General features: G+C 51.2%; 1 protein-coding gene across 4 annotated transcripts; it reads right to left on the minus strand.

The window, feature by feature from the left end:
- Positions 1-553: 553 nt before the first annotated feature.
- Positions 554-16,038, minus strand: ASB18 (ankyrin repeat and SOCS box containing 18). 4 transcript variants are annotated; one of them, XM_076342049.1, is made up of 6 exons: positions 15,951-16,038; positions 12,312-12,838; positions 11,053-11,320; positions 2,639-3,137; positions 1,857-1,970; positions 554-988 (listed from the first exon to the last, which is right to left on the minus strand). In XM_076342049.1, exons 2-6 carry the CDS (start codon positions 12,550-12,552, stop codon positions 806-808), a joined length of 1,305 nt encoding a protein of 434 aa, XP_076198164.1. In that variant the 5' UTR covers positions 12,553-12,838; positions 15,951-16,038; the 3' UTR covers positions 554-805. The 4 variants fall into 4 exon arrangements, with proteins under 4 accessions (XP_076198164.1, XP_076198162.1, XP_076198163.1 ...); XM_076342047.1 differs by having other exon boundaries at positions 554-991; XM_076342048.1 differs by having other exon boundaries at positions 554-991; positions 12,312-12,820; positions 15,951-16,021.
- Between the last annotated feature and the right edge of the window lie 7,531 nt (positions 16,039-23,569).

Genomic DNA, 23,569 nt, shown 5'->3' on the forward strand with positions numbered 1-23,569 from the left:
TCAACAGAATTTAATCTGGGGAGCCTGAGGGTCTGGGAAAACAAATCCTCACTCCTCCTGGTACCTTTTGCCAAGTCACCGTGTGAAATGGAAGCCCAAACTCCTCCACTTTGGATTGCCACCGGGCTTTCCAGCCCCTCTGCATGCCAGCCTGGGAGCAGCGATGGGCCCAATGGGTACGGGAGGTGCTGGTGCATCCCTTGGACTACGGGGAGCTGGGAGAAATAGGGGGCTGTGTCACCTCCCGCCTCTGGTCCTGAGTGGAGTAACCAGCTCGCTCTTGATGTCGTCTACGTCAAAAAATAGATTTTTGGTCTATTTTACGGTCTATATTAACACCACTGGATATTGCATCCTGCTAACGGCTTCCACGATGCACGCCTGGTCCCAGTTCTGCTTGTGCCACTCACAGGGCAGATCTATCCAAAGGGATTTGATGCCCACGTGGGCTGATTTTACTCGTCTGCTGTGTGTGCTTGCCTTTGCACACCTGAGGAGCCCTGCTGCTTTGCAGATATCCTTTATAATGAGTATTGTTCATATCTGCAGTATGCTTGTAACAGCTACTAATCATTTTATTACTCTTTATAATCTATTTAAAGTACAATTAGAAAAAAAATCTATACAAAGTTACAGCCGAAAGCACATTTTAGTTACGTTATAAATCCCTGAAAAACAACCATCTATCATGAAAACCGGTGCTCCTTCGCTCGGCTGACAGAAATGGATGCTGCTGTGCTACACCGAGGGACGATGGGGTAAGGGAGGGCTGGACGGCAGACCTCAGTCGGCTCCTCTCGGCCCTTCAAAGCACGACTCCTTCGGGCTCCAGCAGCAGGTAATCGTGCAAAGGCTTGGGCACAGGCAGCAAGGGGATAAGGCAATGGCATTTGCTGCCAAACTTTTTCCGAATGGCGGAGCGGCATAAATGTTGCAGGCACCGGACTGTGCCTGCCAGCCGGAAGAAGGACTCGTAGAATAGCTGGTGCTGCTGCAAAGAGAGGGGGGAGGGAAAACATGAGCATCAGTTGGTTTTAGTTTTTTCCTGATTAAGCCAAACAAGCCAGAGATACTTTTGAGATGAAGATCTAAGGGGAAGGAGGTAAGAAACCCATCAGAGATGTTTGCCCATGGGTTAGGGGTCCATGCGCTGACGTGGCTCCTGCAAGCAAAGGCCGGATGAGGAATTCTCCTGTACAAGCACACGTGAAGAAACCCAGCCTCATTGCAGGCGCTGTTTGGGGAGGATGCTTTCATGCCCACTGGCAGCAGTATCGCTGCAGAAAGCTTTAGGGCTGACGTAGAAGAGACCCGCTTGTTTCTAAGATGGGGAAACAAAGCAGGATCGGTCTGTGCAGCCTCAGCTTTTCCTTGGCTTGGAATAAAAAATCATTTCTCCCATCCCCTAGAATGCGCTGAAGGGGTTTATATGCATTTCAGCAGCCGTCCCCCCGCAGCCAAGCTAACCAAAGGCCTGCGGGGGCAAGGCAGCCATCCAAGATCATTCAAGAGCAGGCTGGCCCATACCTGTTGCACGTCGGGGGACAAGCTTTTTGAAAATCAAAATTAGTGGCGTGGGCTCTTGCCAGGCAGCGGTCTGGCTCCAGGGTCACTTCCAGATGTTGGGATTGTATTTTGTTGGGGGCCAGGGGCAGGAATGGGTTTTCTGGTGTTGATGGAACTAAAGGCATGTAGAGCTGCTGAGGTGGAGCGGGTGTGTGGTGGTGCTTCGAGGACTATCCCTTTTTTTTTTCCCCCACCCAGGTGAAGTTTGGGTGGGGGAAAAAAACTCTCGTTGGGTAAAACCCCCTTCCTGGGGCTCAGCTGTCCCTGCCAAACCGCCAGCGCGGTCTCACCTGAAACACCTCCTCCGGCACGGCCTCGGCCCACTTCTCGGAGACAGGGATTTGCGAGTAGGAATTGAAGAGGACTTCAATGATCTCCGGCACGGCCGCGCAAGACTTCAGCACCTAGTCATGGGCAACGGGGGGAGCGGGTCAGACAGAGATGCATGTCCCAGAGGGGCAGAGCATCCACATGCTGCAGCCGGGGCTTGTCCCACCCTGCCGCAGTCCAGGCTCGGATGATCCTGTGTTGGTATGAGGCCGGTGTAAGGTTTGTCCTGGCATGCTTTGGAGATCTTTCTCCATCTGTGAAGTGGTGGGAAGACCTGCCTTGCTGTGGCACTTCTTCCTTTGGATGTGGCCCTTGCTTCTTATTTACATTTTTGGCTTGTGTGTGATAAGCCAGGATAATATTTTCTTTATTGTTTGATGTAAAATCAATGAAACACAGAGCCATAAGGCAGCTGCACTGATAGCTGATGTAGCAAGCCTGTCTCTGACATCCCCAGGCAGGAAAAAAATCCTCCTTGCCAGTCCCCCTGGCCCATGCTGGCTCCATCCTGCCCTTCGCCCTGCCTGCTTTTCCCCGCTGCCACTCCGCGTCGGTGTTTTCATTTCCATCATTCCCAGCAGCATTGCCAACCCCAATGCCATGGTCCCCTCTCCCTGCCCGGACCGCGAGGCTCTCCCAGATTCTCCTAACCCCCCAGCTTTTTATTTCCCAAAGCACCCCGACCCCAATTGTAAAATCCTGGGTGCGAGGGGATGCACAGGGGCTGTTTTGGGGTTGGTACCTTGATGAAGGCGGGGGGCCATATCTTCTGGGAGCCGTGGTTGAGCAGTAGCTGGACGGCGAGATGGGGCCGCAGCTCCTGCTTGAAGGCGGCACTCTGCAGCGCGCAGCCCAGTGGGGAGATGCCATCATAGTCGATGGCGTTGACGTCGGCCCCGCGCCTCAGGAGGAAGCGTGCCAGGCTGGCGTTGGCAGCCCCACACGCCTTGTGCAAGGGGCTCCTCCACATCTCATCCCGGGCGTCGATGTCGGCACCGTGGGCAGCCAGCAGCCGGCAAAGCTGCAGGCAGCCCTCACTGGCACCCGGTGCCTGCCCGCAGAGGATGCTGAGGGCTGTCTCCTCCCGTGCGCTGCGCGCATCAACGCGCGCCCCGTGCCGCAGGTAGAGGCGGGCATGGTCACAGAGGCAGTGCCTGGCCGCCACGTGCAGCGCCGTCTCCCCCCCATCCTCGCTGGGCAGGTTGATGGTGGCCCTGTGTCTCAGCAAGAGCTTGGCGCATCTGCAAAGAGATGGGGAGGCTGGGGGTGCACTGCCTGGATGGGGCTTGGGGGGCATGGGCTGGAGTGGGAGCTATGGGGGATGATGGGGTGGGAGATTGCGTGGGGTGAGGATGGGGGTCAGAATTGTGCTGGGCTCCTACAGGGGCTGTGGCACTTGAGGATTTTGGGAGAGAGCAGCAGAGGCTGGGGTGGGTGACCCTGTGGCTTGGTCCCCACCGCAGCGGTGGTGATGGTGGTTTTGGGCAATGTCTCCCTCTTGCCTTTGACCAGCATCATTCATGAATGGTCATCCCTGACCATCCTTGACTACCTTGACCATTCTTGACCACCTTGACCCACCAAAGATCGGTGATCCTTGTCTCGGCTGTGCTGGTGGTCAGGCAGCACCGGGAGCAGTGCCCATGGTTAGCCATGCCAGCTGGGTCTGTCCCAGACAGTGAGGGGTGAGGGATGCATCCAGCCATGATGAGGACACATAGGATGACGGGCCCCTTCATGCCATCAGTGTCATCTGCAGTTTCACCTCCCGGCACAGGCGTAGCCCTGGGGTGTTACGGAGATGATCTATACAATCCCATCCCTTGGCTGACATCCACAGAGCTTCTACATCCTAAACCGCTGCCTACACCTTAATCTGTGCTGGGACCGAGCTGACGTGGAGGGAAACCCTCGGTAACGCCTCTGTGCAGCAGAAGAGCTTGGTGTGGGTTTGCTTGGGTATAAAAATGGATTCCTCTTCTCCCGTTAAGGGACCCAAATGCCTGTGTTGTGTTCCCACCCCAGAGAAGACTGAAGAATCGTGTTTTCTGCCTGTTCTGAAAAAAAACACCTTTGCATATGGTTTAAGTCTGTGGAAACGAGTTTTGCTGGCTTGTTTGGCACCCAGTGACGATGAAGCGGCAGCACCTGCAGGTCCCAGGAGGAATAAATCAAGGTAAGCAATCCTCCCCATACTAAATCACTGCTCCTATTTCTGCTTCTCTTTAACATCACTGTGCGTGGTTGCAAAGAGGGGTCGTGGCCGCTGTGAAGCAGGGACACTGTTTCCCATCAGAGCTTTCCACCTGCATCTTTCTGACAATGGATGGGGGTTAAAGATGCCTGGTATGCCCCGATGGGGGTTTTTTTTTGGTGTGTATGTGAGTAAACGGATGTGATCAGCCAGTCTAAATGAATCAAAGTGACTGCTCCATCTCCTGCCGGGAGCTGCCGGAGCCAGCATGGCTCAATGTCACCGCCTGGGCAAGGCTGTCGGCAGCTGGGTTAGCATGCAGGGCCGAGCTCACCACTGTGGCATGGAGGAGTTATTTTTTGGAGGGTGGCCAGAACCACATGACGTCCAAGTGAGACCTTGAAAATGTGGTGAGCTTGTGTTTCCCAAGAGATGCTGCTGGGGAAGTGGGAAGAGCAGTCCTTCAGGAAGCCTCAGTGGCTGGAGTCTAGGGAGGTGTATCAACCTTTAACACTCACTCCCTCCCCCCCCCCCCCCCCCCCAGCCTGTTTTATTTTCCTCTAATAAGCTTTTCTTTTAGCTCCTTTTAGCTCCGGTATCACCCAGAGCCCTAAGTGACGTTCTGGGCTGGTACAGAAGCAAAATGAGGAGGAGCTGTGGGGGAGCAGAATTCCAGCCTGATCCCTCCAGCAGAGGGACGGGGAAGAAGAGGAGCCCCAGGGAAGAAGGACGGTGCCAGGGCATTGCTTGTTTTTCCTGGCCCAGATGAATGCTAACATATGTGGGGAAAATAATAATAATAATAATATAGTAATAATAATCTACTTGAATCTTTCTGGACCTGTAGCATTGCATCCCCCAAGATTTGATAGGAGCTGGTGAGACATTCACTGTCCTTGGCGGTGCAGGATCTGCAAATACCTCCTTGGGCTGCTTTTCCCGTGTGTGTCAAGCCTGAGTTTGCCAGGAAAAAATCCTGCAGGATCTGTGGGGACAGGCTGTTTCTGCAGCCTTCGCAGGTGTAATGCTCCCAGCCCTCACTGGACCTCGCCGGAGGCATCTGCTGTGGATGGTCTCTGCTGGGGAGGCAGTTGTGGGTGAGTGGATTGAGTGTGGGGTTGTGCCAGCCTCAGAATCTTCAGATCCTTACTTTACAATTCCCTATTTACTCTAAAATGTGCTGAATCCCTTTCTCAAGCAATGGCTTGTCTCGCTGAGGGTTTTTTTGGTGCTTGCTGTTTGCTGCTGGTCAGTAAAACTTTGTTGGAGACGGTCTGTTGCTGGAGCAAATCACACCATGACTCGGTCATGTTTACTGGTCTTGTCCATCCTTGACAGCAGGGAATTTGTAGCCCTAATTATAATGACTCTCTCGGGTCTTCTCGGGGTTAGCTTAATCCTAACGTCACGGTTAGCTCTGGCACCCTAAAACAACACATTAAGGGCAAACCAAGGGATGGTTCTGTAGGGAAAAATGGAGGGGGGGGGGGGAAATTCTGACTTGGTTGCAAAACATGCAGCAGCCTAGTCCATGAGAAAAATCCCTTTTGGTCTTTTTTTTTTTTTTTTTTTTTTTAATAGATCATGCTTAAAGCATCTCTGTTCCTTCCCAGGTGGGAAGGAGGCGACTCTGCCTAGAGACCCTGAGCACCGTGCTGATTTTGGCAAGTGCTGTGTATTGGGAGTGCCCACGCTGAAGATTTACATCTGTGTAGGCAAGACAGAGGGAATATTCCCCTGCCCTTAATTTCCAGGTAAAGGGTGGTACATCATGGGTTACCTGGCAAAGCCAAGAGCTGCACCCAGCCCCTCCATCCCATGCACGGGGTTTTGCCTTACCGAGAGTGGGATGGGAGTTCAATTACAGGGAGTTCGATTCCTCTTGGTCTCCTGATAGCCATCACAAATATCTTTCTAGAAATACCAGGGTGGAAATTCCACCCTTCCCAGATGCTATTTTCCTGAAGGGTTATTCTTATTTATTATCAAGTTCGATGGCTAACTTGTTGGAAGAAACCTGAGTCAGTTTATATGGAATTTTCCCCCTGGATACTCCTCACTTGGCAAAGAGGGAATGTTAGTGAGGGGCTATAAATAAGGGGTGATCTCCTCTGGTTAATGGAAATGGTAGGCCCCCGCGAGGAGCACGTGCCTTCTGTTTGGATGTATGGGGCATCAGCACATACCGGGTAGATGCTGTTCATGCTTGCTGGCTATATGCTCTTATTTTAGCCTCTAATCTCTGCTGATGAACTCATATGCTCTAACACTTCGCCAGCATTTCTAGCTTCTTGGTTTTTTTTATTAATGCCCTGTTGTTCACCATCCGATTAGACTAAAATCCCATTAAATAGGGCTCAGCTAATGTTTGCTGCTTTTTGAGGGCTCCTCTCCAATTTTCTGGGAATATTGCAAGAAGCCATGGATTTAGTTCAACAGAAATTCAGGCACAGGGTGGCAAAACAAACCAGTTTGTTTTCCATCCGGCTTGGTACCATCAACCTGACCGAGCAGCTCGCCGGTGGCAGCGATACCCTCAAAGAGCCACCCTCACACACAGCTATGCCTAATTTTGGCTAGTTAATACTCACTTCCAAACCCTTCCTAACACATTTGCAGTTGATGGGTAACACACCCAAATGTCTCCTTGCTTGGGCAAGTCACTCATTAGGTCAAAGTCACACTAATTTGTGATAACTCGTGTTTGCCTTGTGCTGAGTTTGCCTGCAGGTTTGCCTTGCGCTGGGGTCCTGGCTCAAATAAATGGGATAAAACGATTTGGGGTTTATTTTCCTTCTTTACCCATCAATAGAGTCGGGGCAGATGTTGGTGCAACGTCGGGCAGGACGTGCCCATCGCCCTCCCCTGCCCTCTCGCTGCCAGGATGGCTCCCACTGGCGATGGCTCCCTGCATCCCAGAGGGATGCTGCTCAGTTTGGGATGAAAAATGCCCAGAGAAAGCTGGATTTAGCTTGAAATGGGATGCGATGAATAACCAGCAGGAGGAGCAGGAGGTTGGGGCAGCGGAGGCTGGAGGAAAATTCCTGTCATAAAAGCCCACTCAGGCCCTCAGTTTTCTTAAGGAAAATCTCCTGTTTGGTTTTCCCCCCTCCCTGGGACCGGAGTGAGGCTTTCCCATCCTTTGCTTAGTTGTTTCTCATGGCATTCGAGTGATCATCTCACAATCTGTCTATGATTTATTGCAGGATTGATCCCGCCTGGAAAAACAGCCTTCCCCAACCCTGGCTCTGAATGCAAGGATTATTCTTATTAATTTCCTACAAGAAGGAGAAAGGAAGTCTGTTTTTCTTTAAAAGGTGAAAATCTTGTCGGGCACTGCAAGCCCACTGGTGAACCATGGCAACGCTGGTGCCAAGGGCTGGTTGTGCCGGCGTGGGGACCCCTCTGCTGCCACGGGGCGAACACCAGCCCAGGAGCATCGCTCTCTGCACCGTCTCTTTGCCAAAGTTTCATGAGCTGTGGATACTCATCTGTATGAGCCCTCATTTTGTCACACCAACTTGGGGAGCAGCTTCTCCAAAGAGCAGGGTCAGGCCTTGGGTTGTGCTCTGTGTCTGCTTTTGGGCTCTTTATTTCTTGCTCAGGACCCATTAAGGAGCTGGTCTTCCCCGGCGGGGTGACGAGTTTCCAAAATGATGGCTCCAAATGCCCTGAGTTTTGTATTTTATTGATGCTAAACAGAGCAGAGGACGAAGTTTAGCACTAGATGATGCTAAATGCTGGCAATTAAAATCTGTGGTCTTTTTTTTATTTGTAGTAATGCTTCTTTCCCGCAGCCAAAAGGGCAGCGAGTCCGGGCCGATGCTGGGATAGCTGGAGGGTGCCGCAGGGCTGGATCTACCAATGGCAGGTTAGTGCCCATCTCCCTGGCATTTGGGAGCCTTGCTATCTTGATAGCATTGCCTTTTTAGGTACCTGCTTTATTCCTGTTTTCTGCTAATTCTTCCCATGATGAGCTATCTTCATCTAACATCCCCTAAGCAAAACCTGTCCTGCCTCCCCAAGCTGGCAGCTCTTGCACTCGCTCCCTACCCCATCATTTCTTGCACAGAGCCCTCGGACACAGAGTCTCCTCCTGCATTGACTCATCTCTCCATTTATCTCCTGTCTCTTGGTCCTGGAGGGTGGGAGCCAGAAGACAACTCTGGTTTCAACTCCCAGGGTGGAGAGAAAGCTTGAAGAAGTGAACGAAAGGGCATCACTCAGCCATAAGCCCAAGTTGCACAGAGGCAGGGGTGACATCTTTTCTCATCCCTTGGCTTGATTAAGCCCTCTTCCCTACGTGGAAGGCTGGGGAAGGCAAGCCCTGGGGGATTCCTCTCCAGGTAGGCTCTCCCTGGTTGCACGGGAAACCTGGGATCTTCAGAGAGCTTTTTCCAACTCGCAGATCTGACAGAGGACTCTACAAACGTGGTAGTGTTCACCATCCCTTCTGCTGCGGGTACCACAACGGGAGGCAGGAGCTACATCCTGCAACCCTGCGATGCGCCTTCCCACTGCCCCACACCTGCTCTTCTCCCAGGCACCACTGGGAGAGTTGAGACTCTTCCTCTCCCCCTCAATTATTTTTATTTTATTTTTTTCAGGGTGCCAATAAAGGCAGACTCCTTTAATCATCCCAGCTTTAAGAGGGAAACGGGAGAGCGTGAGGGAGAGAGTGCAGTGAATTTAGAGACTCATCTTACCCCACCATGTTAATTATCTCTGCTGTAAAAAAGAGGTCAAGGAGAGGAACTCTACTAAATAGGCCGACGTTGGCATGAACAGCTCCTAAAGTGAAGAAGGTAAGACTGAACTTTACTGGAACTTTTTTTTTTTCCATCTCTTCAAAAAGCTCCTAGATTAAAGCTCTGATATCCTTTTTGTTGAAATCTCATGGATTCTGAAGCTCAAATGGCTGGAAGGAAGCCCAGATAATTTTTTTTTATCCCAGTCACTGAGAGGCTCAAAGGTTTTAAGTCCTGCCCCCATGGTGAATTGCCGAGTATATGGGAATACAGAAGAACCCGGCACATAGGTGTTCTGGCCATTGTTATCGAGAGGGAGAAAAATAAAATAGCTCTCTATGTAGGTCAATGACCTGCTCTTTATTGTCAGTAAAAAATTAAGGATGACCTAAAATCTACTACTCAATAAAAAAAAATAAAATAAAAAAAAAAGGCAAGGTAAAGTAGTCTCCCCCTAATCAAAGAGGAAATGTTTGTGTTACCTAAAGCTTGACCTCCTCAGTCTCTAACTTTAGCAAAGTCTTTGCGATTGAAAAGCAGTGGTCGAAACCTCAAAACCTGTCTGAAATGTCTATTAATTTTTGATCTTTCAAGGGAGTTGGCTTAGTTATTGTAGAAGCCCCCATAGCGCCAGGTAGCGTAGTTAAGGGTCTCTCAGCATTTCCATTATAAACCCCCAATATTCAAGGGCTTATAACTCAGCTGTTTCCACACTGTGTCTGTCTGATCTCCGCGTCGCCACTTGCTGGCTCATCTGCCATCCCCCTCTGTCCTTCTGGGGGAAATAACATGTAAATTGGTGACGGTGGCTCATTTTTAATTCCGCCCCCCTCCCCCCACCAAGCTGGGAAGCACCTAGCCAAAACCAGGACACCTGGACCTCTGTGGGCCATGGGGTCCTCTCCATGCACCAGGTTGGTTTATATGCCCCATCTCTATGGGGGGAAAGCAAGTCGGTGAAGCCTAAAATACCCCACCGGGGCTTTTAGGATGGCTTGGGGTTTGGAGACTGAAGGCTTTAAGGTCAAAAGGGAGCTCGGGTGAAGGAATTAAAACCAGCTCCTTATTAATGATGAGGGCTGTTTGTAGCATCCTCCCTTACCCATCCTGCTCCTTCCAACCCTCATCGCACCAAGGATGCACTCGATTAATCCCTAGATTTTTGGCTGAACCAAAATTTGATTAATACTTGATTTTTGACCATCTTGCAGAGACTCTTATCTATAAGCCAGCCTCGAGATATTTACATCTGCAAACCTTTTCCTCTTTGGCTGCTTTTCTTTTGCAGAGCTCTTTCCCTGGCACCTGGCCCACAATACATTGGATCCATAGTGGGAAGCTTGCCTTCACCATGTACTTCTAGTTAAGCTCACTGCCTGCCTAAAGGGGAGAGGATTGAAGCTGGGGTGGCCAGAATATCAAGGGGCTGAGCTCTTTATATTAATAAAAAAAAAAAAAAAAAAATCCCGATTCCTTGGGTCTAATGATTCAGACACTTAAAGTCTTACTGAGACAAGCACGTGCGCGTGAAAAGCTTATTTTTCATGCCAATGTTTATGCTTATCTGTGTGATGCTGATGCTGATCCAGGGTGAGAAGGGAGAGGACGCACGTGGCCGAGTCTTAGTCCCAGCTGTAAACCAAGGTGGACCCATACGTGGCTTGCGCAGGGCGAGGAGGTGGAGGATCACTCCCCATCCTGCAGACCCCATCCTTTTGTTATGGCCCTGGGGCTGGGATTTTAGGAGGAGCAGATGCTGTGATCAGCACTGACATCCCTTGTGGATGGGATTGGCATGGGCTGAGGAGCGCAGGAGGCTGGGGTGACCTATATGCCTCATGACTGGACTCATCCTGAGCATCTCCTGGGGGAAAGTGTGCTGGACCTGGGATGCGGTACATAGTAATTTTAGGATAAATCATCAGAAAAGAGGAGGAAGGAAAAGCATATGGAGCTGGGCTGGACTGCTCCTGTCCATGGGAAGAAGACCTGGGCCATGCAATGCGCTTGGCACTGAAATGTCCCTTTTCGTCTATGCTGAGTGTGCTGCAGCAGCTGATGCAGCCGGGAGGTGTGGGAGCATGCGGGAAGCCTTGCCAGGGACTATGGCATCTCTTTTGCACCCCACAGAGGTAAAAGCGCTGGGGTCTGCATGCAGGGGATGAGGAATGAGGTTATTGGCGGGGGGATGCTGATGGGGGACCCTGTCCTTACCCCAGGGAGTCTTGGGTGGTGCAGAGGTGCAGCGGGGCCAGGCCCTCATCGCTCTGCAGGTTGGGATCAGCCTTGTGCTCCAGCAGCAGCTCGACACAGTCGGTGTGCCCCCCCAGGCAGGCTTCGTGCAGGGGTCCGTGCCCCCCTGGCGCCAGGTTGGGGTCAGCCCGTCGGCGGAGGAGATGGCGCACGCAGGTGGCATGACCCCAGTGGGCAGCAAGGCACAGCGGGGTGGTCAGCTCCCGCTTGTACTCCAGAGACCACAGCCCTGCGGGGAGGAGGGAGCGGGGCTGATGCCTGGGGCTGACCGGCTGGGTTCCTGTCCCCTGTGCACCAGCCTTGCGAATAAGCCAGATCAAGACACTGCTTTTTCCATTTTTCTTTTAGCTCCCTGGCAGCTTTAGGTGTTTCAAAGAGCCTAGTTACAGCTGGTGGCTGCTCTGAGTGCTGTTGGCAAGAGGGGAAGCAAAACTCCCCTGGTGTGTGCACATCCAGGAGCAGGATTTCATATGGCATGATCTGGGTAAACCAATACCCTGCCCACAATCAGCTGCACAGGGGACCCTGTGTGCAAGACCTTGCTGGCAGGAGCTAAAAGGCAACTCATGAATTCCCCACCTGCACCCAGGGGAGGAAAAAACTGTCTTTGCTGGGACTGTGCTGGGCCTGAAGGCACTCAAGCTGGGTGGGAGCGTGTTGGGAGGGTGATGCAGGGCTGGGCATGGGATGCATTGGGTTTGGGCTCAGCTGGAGCAAGGCATTGCATTTCTCGGCAGCTCTGGGACCATCAGTAGATGCACAGCACCTGGTGAGCATCTGGGACCACGGGGAGCTATCTGGGGTTGGGAGGCACCAGGTACCACTACCCTGGGAGCATCTTATTCCTCCCAGATAGGACCGGGCTGCTCTTTCTGAGCCCCTGCATGGGACATTTGGGCTGCAAGCCCTCTTGCAAGCATGCCTAAGCCACAAAGTGCCCCATTCCAACCTGAAAAAAATCATGTGGACACACTTTTTACACTTTCCTGCCCCTCCAGTGGGTTAGTACGTGCAGAAGAGAAGAAAATAATAAAGTGCTGAATATTTATGGCTAGGGTTGCAGGGCACAGTCAGCTAATCAGAAACCAGCCACCTCGGAACAGGCTCTATAAAAGCAGTGTTAGGCACTTAAATGCACTGCACCTCTCCTATTTAGGGTTAGTAAATACCTTCTTTTTTTTTTTTTTATTTTTCTGAACTGGCCTTTAAAGGAAAAGTACCTGAGAGTCCATAAGATGCTTGGCTTTTCACCTGCCACTCCAGCTCATTTTTACTGATCTCAAAAACCAGGTTGACATCTTGATAGTATCGGTCAGTCAGGACCTCGAGGCTTCTCAGGTCTCCCGTGACCAGGGCCGTGTAATACTTGGTGGCAGGAGTGTGAGCTGTTAGAGGATGCTCCGAATCCAATTTGGGGGAAATCTGTAGCTTTTCTGTTACAGGTCCCGGTAACTCGCCCATTCCAGTGCTTCCCGTGTGTGTAGGTCCTAGCTGGGAGGATAGATGGGTTTTTATAGTTCATTGTTTCCATCCTCCTGGGCTCATTGTCTAATTATAATCCAGTTAAGGCTCTATTGTCGTTGTATTTATAGCTCCAGCGGGGTCAGATGATAACGGTGCACGCGACACAATGAGGGTCAAACAGTCACTGGGCTGTGTTGTGGCAGCACCTCTTGGATTAAGTTGCTGGTTTAATTGCAGGCAGCAGCTTGGCACATGGGTGTTTAGGCTAGGAGGAAAACGGTGCCTAGTGTTTAGGGGGTAAAAAAAAAAAAAAAAATTTAGCCAGCTCCTGTCTGGCCAACCCCATATAACCTTATTTGTGTGCTCTGAGCTCTGAGAAAGTGTTTTTTTCTCCGCTTAACAGTGTATTTTTTTTTTTTCTTTAAGGCAATCATACCTGTTTCCAGTTTTGTGGTTGCTATATGGAAAATTCTGGGCATCACATTAGTGGCCAACACGACGCATGCTGGCATGCCCCTGCAGGGATGCAAAGCACTTGGCAGAGGCCAGCAAGGTACAAATCCTCCTGGGGCTTTGGCAGGGGGAGCTGCTCTCCCTGCTGATTCGTTGTATAGGAGAGAGAAAGTGCCCAGCCTCTGCTGCCATTTAAGCACAGGGACAGATGCCAGCGGAGCGTCCCAGGCTCCCGCTGCCCCGAGGCTCGTGGCTCCTTTCCTCAAGGTCACGGGAGAAGTCTGTGGCAGGGACGAGAATAGACCTCGGCATCTCATGACTCGGTGGCTTCACCACCAGCCCAAGGCTCTGGGTGACACAACCCCCCTGCCCGCCAGCCCTCCCGCCCCACCTCCCTGGGGAACAAACAAGATCAAAGCGGATCTCAGGACGATGTAAACTATATCAAAGCAACCAGATGCAGAGGGACTGCTGAAATGCTTCATGGTTCCCTCCACGAGGAGTCAATCTGAGGCTGGAAGAAATGTTTGGGACCTTCTCCATAGCCCTCTGCAAGTGGGGACCTTGCTGGGCTCCTGCAGGTGAGCATGAGCATCCTTGTGCTAGCCCCGGGCCAACACATCCATACTGTAAGAGTCATTTGAGGTTTCTTTTTGGGTTTCCTCGGCACGGCTGCAGTGACATCTAGCTGTCTGGCCCCCGAGACCATGGGAAGAGCATGAAGCCACAAAAAAATCACTGTGTGTCCATCCAGGATGGGGTCGTGCTGAGCCAGAGGGGGTCTGACTTGATGTCCTTGTGTAAATTAATCCCTTGTATAAAGGACCCGCTGCTTTGAGGTCCCTGTTCACCTGCAGCTGCACTGGGACCTAATTTGAGGTCAACCTACGTGGTCTTTCCTGTTTTCCTTCTCCCCCTGAACTCAAGGCTGGCCTTCCCACCTGGCTGGCTGTCCACAACTGCTCGGTTGGTTTGAACCTCCAAATCCCATCATCTCTCTCTCTTCTTTTACCACTTGTTGCTATTCTGCTACCTTCAGCCTTTCTGTGCCCCTTCACCCTTCTGATATCAATTGAACCACCTCCTGAAAGCATTGCTTTAGTATGAAAAATAGCCTCGTTATCCCCTGGGATCCCTCAGCTGGCACAGGAGAAGGTTTGGAGACCCGGGGAGAGGCACAGACTGGGATCGTTTTCTCCAGGGACTTGTCCTGGGTCGTGTTTCTGCAGCCCTGGTTTGCTTTCCCTCTCTGCATGTTAGCAATCTGGTGGTTATATTTTCATGGTGGCATGGAGAAAGCCTGCCTTCACGTGCCCTCACTCACACTGAAGGGATCACCTTCCCATGGCATGGACCACCTCCTGCGCTCGCAGCTGGGTATATTTAGCAGGGAGTCTAGACCTTCTCAGTCAGACATGGGCTAATTTTGCAAGAGGTGTGTGTCTGGCATTAAACTGCTGTTGAAACTGTGTTGAAATACCCTGTGACCCCTTCTTGCAAGCCTTTTAATCAGTGTCTATTTGCATATAACACTTACTTCTTGGGTCACGGTAATGACAGGATTAACAGCATCACTGACGGGGGGTGGTTAAAAATAGCCAGGGCCAGCAAGAGTAGAAAGAAAAAAGTCCTCTTGCAGCTGAGTGGCACATAAACACATGAGCCTGAGCTCCTGCCAGCCAAGTCAAGTGCTTTTTCCACCGATGAGTGGAAAATGATGTCAGGATGAAATGATATTCCCATGTTTTTAAGGGGAACGCTGTCATACAGGTAGGAGTGATTTACTGCAGAGAGGACCTGGCAGCCAGGACAACTGCAGAGCATCCTGGGGCTGGCCAGGAGAGGGGGAGAAGTCCCCAGTTGGGTTTCAAAGGAAAAGAGGGGGTTTCGACTGCTTATAAACTACCTGTCACCTTTGGGCAGCAATTTTGGGCAGTGGAGGAAGGCTGGGACCCTGCAGCCCTACCCTCTCCTCTGCCACTGCCGTGCTGCATGGCCTTGGGCATATCACCTGTCCTCCCAGCATGCTCGTCCCCGCACCTCAAGACCCTGAGGATCTGAGGGCCTGATCCTGCAACCAATTAAGCCTGGGATCATCCTTATGTGCCCTTACTTCAGTAGAGATGTTTCTACACAGACTCGCTCCCCCAACGCTGGTGAGGATGAGCACTTCATTAGCAGTAACCTCGCACTCATTAATCTCTAATGTGGGGGTAGCATCTTAACCTTCTCCCTGCATATGACTGTTTGCAGAGTACACTTCATTTAACAAAACATTAAGCATTTTACTTCCTCAGATCAAGTGTATCTATTAATAATGACTTAAATTTTCTGCGCTGGCTTCACATTACGAGGAAAACTCATCCCTGGAACATGAAAGAGCATGATAACATGAAGCAAAAGGACTTCAGCGCGAGCTTGTTCCCCAAGTTAAGCTGCCGCATAACAACTTAGTCCTCACACCAGGGAGATTTCAGTCTGTAATAACTTGCCCTGCTGGTTCAAAAAACCATGAGGCTGCCTTAAAAAATCTGGCGAGTCCAGATGTGCCCGTGCTGAGAGCTCCTGGCGTCGCCGCCGTGATTTACAGCTGCCCTCCGGCAGCGGGGAATGGCATTATTTTTTTTTTTCCAGGGAAATTTCCAGCGTGGTGAAGGAGCCTGAGGGCTGGCAGCCCGCGGCACTGCCTCCACCAGCTGCTCTCAAGCGTGGATAGCAATGCGTGACTGATTTAAAGCTTGCAATCCCCCCTCTTTACTCCCCAAAATAATTAAAATGAGCTGGCTGAGCAGTGGAGCTCCCTGTGATTGCTGTGTCCCGCCCCAGCACCCCATGGCTGTAGGGAGGGGTTGCTGTGCCCGCATCTGGGGGACCGAGAGGTGGGCAGGCAGGATGGCGAGGCCACCATGCCACGAGATAAACCATCAGCTGCCCCAGCCTACCTTGGAGGGATGGTGGTGTGAGGGTGGCTCTCCCGGGTGATGCTTGCTCGTCCTCCCGGGGCACTATCCCTGGCCGGGCAGTGCCGGGCGGGAGGTTTAATCTCCTCTCTCGGAGCCAGGTGCCACCATGCAAAAGCCAACCTGCTGCCGAAACGTCCCCACGTTTATATTTCCAGTGCTCCCCCCCCCCGCTTCATGTGACAGCGCTGCCCAGTTATGTGGCTGGTGGCTGAGCGAGGGGGCCAGACTGCAGGATTAATGCCCGTGAAGACACCCACGCTGGACTCGCGTCTCTGTGCTGGGGGGCGGTCACACTTTGCACCCCCCAAAAAACTTTTGCAGATGCAATTGCATGAGCAGAGCCAGCCGAGCTGCTGCTGACAGACCAGCTCTCCTTTAAAAACTGCCACCCGGTGAAATATAAACTGGTCCCAAGGCTGCATTGATTTTGTCCGTTTTTTATTGGAAATTAGATAATATTTAAATAGTGCCGAATCATTTCCCTTTAACAGCTCTACATAATATGGAAAGGTATTCTGTGCTACGCTGGTTTATGTGGCCCTTCTTTGTCAAACGTAAATAATTCAATTCAATTAAAAAAAAGACCCTTTCCAGTTCTCATAACTGTGCAGTGTTTTCCTTTTCCCCCCTTTTTCCATCAACTGTAGGAATAAAAATACTATAGCTCTTAGTTTAACTAAAAATACTAGGCTTCCTTCTCCCCTCCTCCCCGCTGAAGAATTGCAGCTGTGTTAATTATCCCCTGGGAATTCAATCCCAGTGCGCATCCTCTTTTAAAGGCTAAGGGGAGTGCTACCAATTTTTTAACCCCTCAGTAATGCGCCTGTGAAATGTCACCCTGAGTGCCAGCCTGGAAAGCCATCTCAGGCTGACCCTCCATCACGTGGCTCCCTTACAGTACGAGGCTGGGTGATGGCATTTGCTCATTAGCAGCTCGCCCCTTGTCTCCGGCAGCAAGAAGACCAGGTTATTTTTAGCAATCACCCTTGAGGTTGTTGGTTTGTGGGCTGTAAGGGTTCTATTTTTTTTCCCCCCTTTACCCTAAAATTTGAGCCCCTTTGGCAAATGAAGGCACCGAGCATCTCTGCTGGACATGGTACCTCTGCTGCTCTGGGCTGCGAAAGGCTCTCGGTGAGAGCCTCTCTGGCACGAGCGGGTGCAGACGTGAAGCTTTTGGCTTGGTTCACCTTTGATTTGAGAATGTGGGGGGCTCAAGTTCCTCCCTGCAGTTTTTTTCCTCTTTCTCTTGCTACCCCTTTTTCTTAGAAGGCATGTGTCTGACCACATACAGCAAGGCCAGCTTAATTTCTGGGTAGTGATGGTTTGAGGGTTGTGCTTGCTTTTAAGGGTTTCCTGAACCCACCCAAGAGGGTTTAACTCCACATGAGCAGTGCAAGGGCATGTCCCTCCCTGTGCAAAAGCCACAATGCTAGTTTTTGCCACGTAACACCTCTTTTTTTTCTGCCTACCTCAAACTGATGCCCCAAGTTGGCCAGCTGCAATCTAAGCACCTGCCTGTGTATGGCGGCTGTGAAAACCACCAGCCCTGCTCTGGTTACACCTGGGAGGACTTAGGAGTGGAGAAGCAGCCAGTGGTGACGGAGATGCTGAAAAGAAACCTGCACAACAAACCCTTTTCTGAAAAGCGAGGACAGTTTTCTTTTGTGAAGGTTGTGTGCAGTGGGGAAGGGCAGGAGAGCAGCTGTCCTGGGGGACTCACTCAGGAGATGCCACCAACCTTGACACCATCTCTCAGAACAAAAACCCAAGAGGCATCTCTCGAGTGCTGGTGAAAAAAAAAAAAAGCTTGTTCCTGCAATTAAAGTTTCAAAACCTCTGGATTCGGCAGGGGACCGGGCTCCACCGGTTGTTTAATGGAACCAGAGCATCGTTTTCATTTTCAGTTTGCCTGGGTCTGGTGAAAAACAGAGGAGGAAAGGAGGCACGTGAAATAACGTCATCCTATATAACAGGACAGAGCAAATACCTTGTTTGACCAAAGCGGTTTGTAGGGCAGCACAAGGCGGCAATGGCTCTGTTCACCCTGAAAAACGCATGTGTGTTTGTTAGTGAGCTGAGGCAGGGGAAGGTTTCGCATCCCCACAGTGCGGGTTTGCTCTCAGTTTAGCCAGTGTTGCAGTTGATGCTTTCTCATGGCTGCTGGGGCAGGGGGGTGCAAGGTGGGTGACACCTCACTTGCCAGGTGCCCTGTGGCCGGTGAGTCCTGCTGTGGCATCCCTGGGGTCCAGGGGAGTAGGAAAGAGGGTGCAATTGCAGAGGAGGGGTCCCTGGGTATGAGGAAGGGAGGAAGAAAGGAGAGGAGGAAGGTGGAGGGGATTAGAGGCTCCTTGTAGGGTTCATAATGCAGGACCCACCCCACCCTCCCCCCCCCCCGGGGTGGGAGACACCAGGGATGTGATGTGCCATGTGTCAACACCACCACTTGCAAGTTGACCACCTAAAAAGGGACTTATAAATGATGGAGTGAGGATCCAGTGCTGGGTATCTCAGGACTCAAACCCCAGTCCTTTTCCCCAAACTCATGACAACTGACCCAGATTCGCCCCAGTCCCTAGCTGGATCCCCACCAGGAGCATCACTGCCATCCAACAGGCTTTTCTTTGCCAAAATGCTACGGGAGGTAGAGACAGAGGAGGTCAATGGCACCATGGGCTTCAACAAGCCCTTCGCTTGGTTTCATTCTGTCCTGTGCTGTTTGGCTCCCGAGCAAAATTAGCTTTTGATACCTGAAAGTGTAACGTATCTGTGGAAGGAAGGTATTCATAGATCGGAAGACGTCTTTCCCAAGTGCACCCTAACTAGAAAGTTACAGGGATAATTACTTGCCCTCTGGGATGCAGAAGAACAAACTCAGCTATCCCTCAGTGGCCGTATGCATTTCTGTGGGGGATTGATTTATTCCTTACCAGTGGACACATCTGAACTTCACTTGTCAGCGTTAATTAGTGGGGACTCAGCCCGATTCATTATGGCTACGACCTCTCCTTGGCGCAGCTGCACTTTAACGAGAGAGCCATCTGGTTTGCCTGCTCGGCTCTGCCTTCATTCCTGCCTCCCCATTCCCATCACTTGTGGGGTACGGGCTGGAAACATCGCCTCGGAAATTACAGGTTGCTGCCACGGTGAGACGAGGCAGCTGATTCTCGGGGCCTGGCTGCGGCACCTGGACCATCCGTCATGCTGGCAGCGCCTGGCGGGGTGACCTGTCAGCACATCGCCCCCGCCGCCGCGTCCCACCACCCTCCTCGAGCTGGCAATGCCGAGGAGTTTCCCCACTGAATGCAGAGGGTGGCTTGGACGGGCGATATGGGGGGGGCAGGGCTTTGGGCTGCGCCTGACATCCCCCCATGAGGGGCTTTGTTAGTGGGTGGAGGGGGATGTGTTGACTGCTGGGGGGGGTGGCACGTCACCGGTGGATCAGGGACATCCTGGATTTGGGAGCTTTATCTTGGCGGTGGTGTGGGGATGGCTTTGTAAGCCTAAAATGAAATGCTGGCTCAGGGCAGGACTCCGCTTGAGGGGCTCAGGGATGGAGGCATCTCCTGGGTGGGTTGAAGAAGATGATGTAAGGATGGGGCAGGTTTTTGGGCTGTGACGTGGCACCATAGTGTGCCTGCACGCATGGCCCCTCCAACCCACCCCAATGGGAGAGGAGGGGTTGCCCCTCGCTAGGTGTTTTTAGGCTAACGTGGGTGGTGGGATGCGGGGCCACCATGCCAGTGCAGGCTTCCATTGAGCTTCGAAATGCCACCACCAGGGCTCCAGGTTTCGGGCTGGCCTGGTGCATTTTAGCATTTCTCCCTGTCCATCACCACCTCCTGAAGGGTGCTGCTGTGAGAGGGTTTTCAGGAGCTGTCTGGGCAGCGGCATTTGGGATAAAGCCATCTGAGTGCACCTTTAATTAGAGCAATTATGGGTGTAACTTAGCCAAATTTTGTGCTGAGCAGGGCTATTGGCTTTGCTGGCCAAAGGGCTCATTTGCATGATTTCCATCTCCTCCTGCTAATCCTCCAGTCTATTCACCACTCCAATTACTCCTAACGAGAGGACAGGATTGCACCCAACCTTTAACCTCAAGCTTTCACTGGGGCTTGGCCCATCATGCTGTCTCTGGTCTTAATGGCTGATGCCTAGATTTTCCCTTGCTCTCCAAATAGTCTTGGTGTTTTTCCTCTTGTTTCAGCCCATTCTCTTTCCCCTTCATCTTTTTTTCTTCCTGGAGTTTGATCTTGAGTTATTTTTACTTAGAAAGCAAAAGTCCCACTCCATTAAGGAGCCCTTCGGTGGGCAGGCTTGGTGGCTTCTCCTCGTATGACTCAGGATACCAGAAGCTGGGACAAATAACGATGTGCCTGGACTTGAAAACCAGCACCTCTGATCCTCTTCTCTAAGAACTTATTGCCCTGAAATGTGGATAAAAATGCTGCTGTAGGTGGCTGAAGCAGCCTGATTTGATCCCAGACCTGAACTGCTTTCGTCTGGGAGAAGTGGGAAAAGCCCCAACTGGTCCAAGATCAACCCTCTCCCACCAGACCATGCTGTGGCTCCAGGGCAGGACAGGGGCTTGATGGAGAGGGATGGAGACCCACAGCACAGGGCAGGAGGAGGGACTGCAGGTGGAGGAGGTCCTGTACCCCTTCCCATGTCTGTCCCTGCCCCATGTGGCAGCTCCACGTGTGGCCGTTCATTACAAGGCCTTTCCTTCTTTTCATGAGTGGGTCAGTGGGGCAGCAAGGACCTTGGAGAGACCCTCACATCCCCTTGTCCCATGCACTCAGGACCTGCCTGCTTACTGCTATCATCAAAATGATTTTTGCTCTCAAACTGCACTTTCAGAAGGAAAACTCTAGAAAAGTCTCTACCTGGTGCTAGACCCAGCTGAGATGCTGTGAAAGCCTGATGTGGATGCTGGGACCTCACCCTGGACACCTGCTAGAGAAAACGGTGGAGGAAAACCAGCTGAGGTCCTTAGGCTTCATGACCCGCTTGCCCCGTTGGCTTTGCTAATGGCCCGTTGCAGTGAGTTTCATCTGCTGTGGGGGCAGCAGGTGGGCTGGGTTTCCTGTTTGCAGGTGATCCACTGAGCCAGATAAAAGCCTCAGCCTCTAAGCTCTTTAGGGTTTGTTGGCTGGCTGTGGGTTTTGGGCTGATTTCTCAGGCAGTAATAGACAAGGTAGACCTTGCAGTCCTTCTCCTGCTTGGTAGGTAGGCGCTATGTCCATGCAGAAGCTGTGACCCTTCAAGGGAGAGAAGGTGAGTTCCTTGTGTTGGGTTTTTTCATGATGCTGGTATCTGGCTCTTTTCTGCAGGCTCTCCTTTTCCCAGTTCCTTGCTCGCTGTTGTTTGCTTTGGGCTTTGGTGCTGCTGCCGCCGGTGCTGTGAGATGTTCTTTGCCTATTCCCGGTGTTTGCATTAATCCTTGCCTTGCATTGCTACTGGTTGCCTTTTCCCTGTTGGGGAAACTGAGGCAGGGTAGAAGCCTAAAGTAGGGGAGTTGGAAGAGGCTGTTAGGAAATGTCCTTTACCTTGCTGCTGGCTTGCAGCTGCCCTTCTAACAAGCCTTATTTCATGCCTCTCTTCCTCTTGGCTGCTGGGTGCACTTAGTTGTCTTGTTAATGATGATTTTCTTGCTAGTTTGAGCAACTTAAAGCATGAATATTTTTAAGGAGAAGGAGCATCCCGCCTATGGGAACCTGCACAGCGCTGGCATTGCTCGAAGCTGTGCAGAGGAGATTAGGAATGTGTTTAGTGTCCTTTAGGAGGAGGAATAGGAAAGGGTGTGGAGTTTTCATTTCCCATGCTTTGGCCTCAAGGCTGCTGGGCAGGTGTGAGCAGAGCCTGGCAGTGCCCTGCCTTGGGACAGCACCTGGTTTGGGGAGGTCCGGGAGTGGGGTGCGAATCTCTCCCTGCTCCCATGCTGGCCACAACCCCTATTACTTTCCCCACCTCTGCCAAGAAAGGGGACTCCAGCTGAGGGCTGTAATGCTGAAGGCCAACTGAGGCTGCATTTGGTGCTTTTGCAGGAAGCAACTGTGTAAAAAAAAAAAAAAAAAAAAAAAAGGGGGGGGGGGGTTGGCGCTTGTTTGCCGTGCAAAAGAAATGGACCCTCTTCTGCAGCGTTCTCCCGGGGTAGCGGCCTTTCAGTGCGGAGCTCGGGAATTAGCCAGAGCTGTGCAGGCAGCTTTGGTTGTGTGCCTTTGGTTGCACCGTGGCAGCGTTTTACTGGCGGCCTCTGAAAAGCACTGTCGGCCAGGGACATCCCAGGGCAGCGAGCTGGGGGTCTGGCTGGAGAAACCCCCTCTCCTTTGAAGAGAACAGCCCCCTGGATGCTGTGCAAAACTGAACAAGAGCCCTAAATGATTTGGGGATTTTATGCAGCTTGTTATCTTAGGTGTGGATTTTTTTTTTAAATCCCAGCAAGAAATAATCCTCTTTTTCTGGTTGGAATAGAAATGGCTTGATGCTACAAGGCAAAAAATAAAAGGAAGCTCTATCCGGTGCTGTGATGATTTGCAAGGCTAGTGAGAGACTACATAAGGCGTTTTCAAATAGACTCTAATATTTTCAGTGCTTAAAGAGGGCCTGACTACGTGACACCTTTTTTGAAGCCCTGATTTACAATGGACCCAGGCTGAGTGCATTATAATTTGCTGCGCGAAGTTCCAAAGTCGCAGTACTTTCAATAATGAGGAGAGAAACCCTAATATGATGAGACTTTTTTTTGGTATTGTGTTTAATGAAAAGCTAAAAATGTGCTAATTTGTAAGTCCTGTTGTGGTAGTGGCATCGGAGGCTTTTGAAATGCATTACTGACTTAGGAAGTTTTAAGAAAAAAAAAGACATTTTGCTACTAGCAGAAAAGTCAATTATAACGTTTCCACACTTTAGAAAATTGCTGATGCAGGATGGGAGTTAATAGAACAGTCAGCTTCACTTTGTATTACTGAATTTGGGGGGTTTTGCTGAGAAATGTCAGGTTTTGTTGTGTGGTTTGTTTTTTTTTTTTTTTTTTTTTTTAATTCTGATGGCAACTTAAACAATAAGCCACAACAGGTACCTCATGGTTGGGACTCATCTCTGGCCAGGGTGTGCTGGAAGGACATGTATTCCCTTGGGCTGTTCCCACCTGGAGTGGGACTGTGTGCCAGCCTGGTGTGATGCAGACTGCCCAGGACCAGGGTGAATCATCATAAATAAAGATTTAGCAGCATTTTGTAGTTGGGCTGATCTCTCCCTGATGGTGGAGGAGCACATGCCAAAGCGCTGAGTCCGGTGCAATCTGTTCCCAGTGCTTTGCAAAAGAGCCCTGTTAATTTATTAAAAAACGCTTAAACCGAGAAACTGGAGAAAATAGGTGTCCTTACCCACTGTGCTCTCGATGGAGCTTTTTTCCATCTCCTGGAGAAGAAAACAGCAGTAAACTTTTCCTAAGCTCTTGGGGAATGGAGGGGTGGGAGCTCTGGGAGACTCCCTGTGGTTGCCAGAGAGCTTCAGTGCTGGTTGTAAAAATCCTGGTGCTGGAGGAGTCGGCTTTCAGGAAGGCAGCAGCACTCCCAGTAACCCTATCTCTAAATCAG

The sequence above is a fragment of the Aptenodytes patagonicus genome, chromosome 6 (genome assembly GCF_965638725.1).
Source record: "Aptenodytes patagonicus chromosome 6, bAptPat1.pri.cur, whole genome shotgun sequence".
Classification (NCBI taxonomy): Eukaryota; Metazoa; Chordata; class Aves; order Sphenisciformes; family Spheniscidae; genus Aptenodytes; species Aptenodytes patagonicus.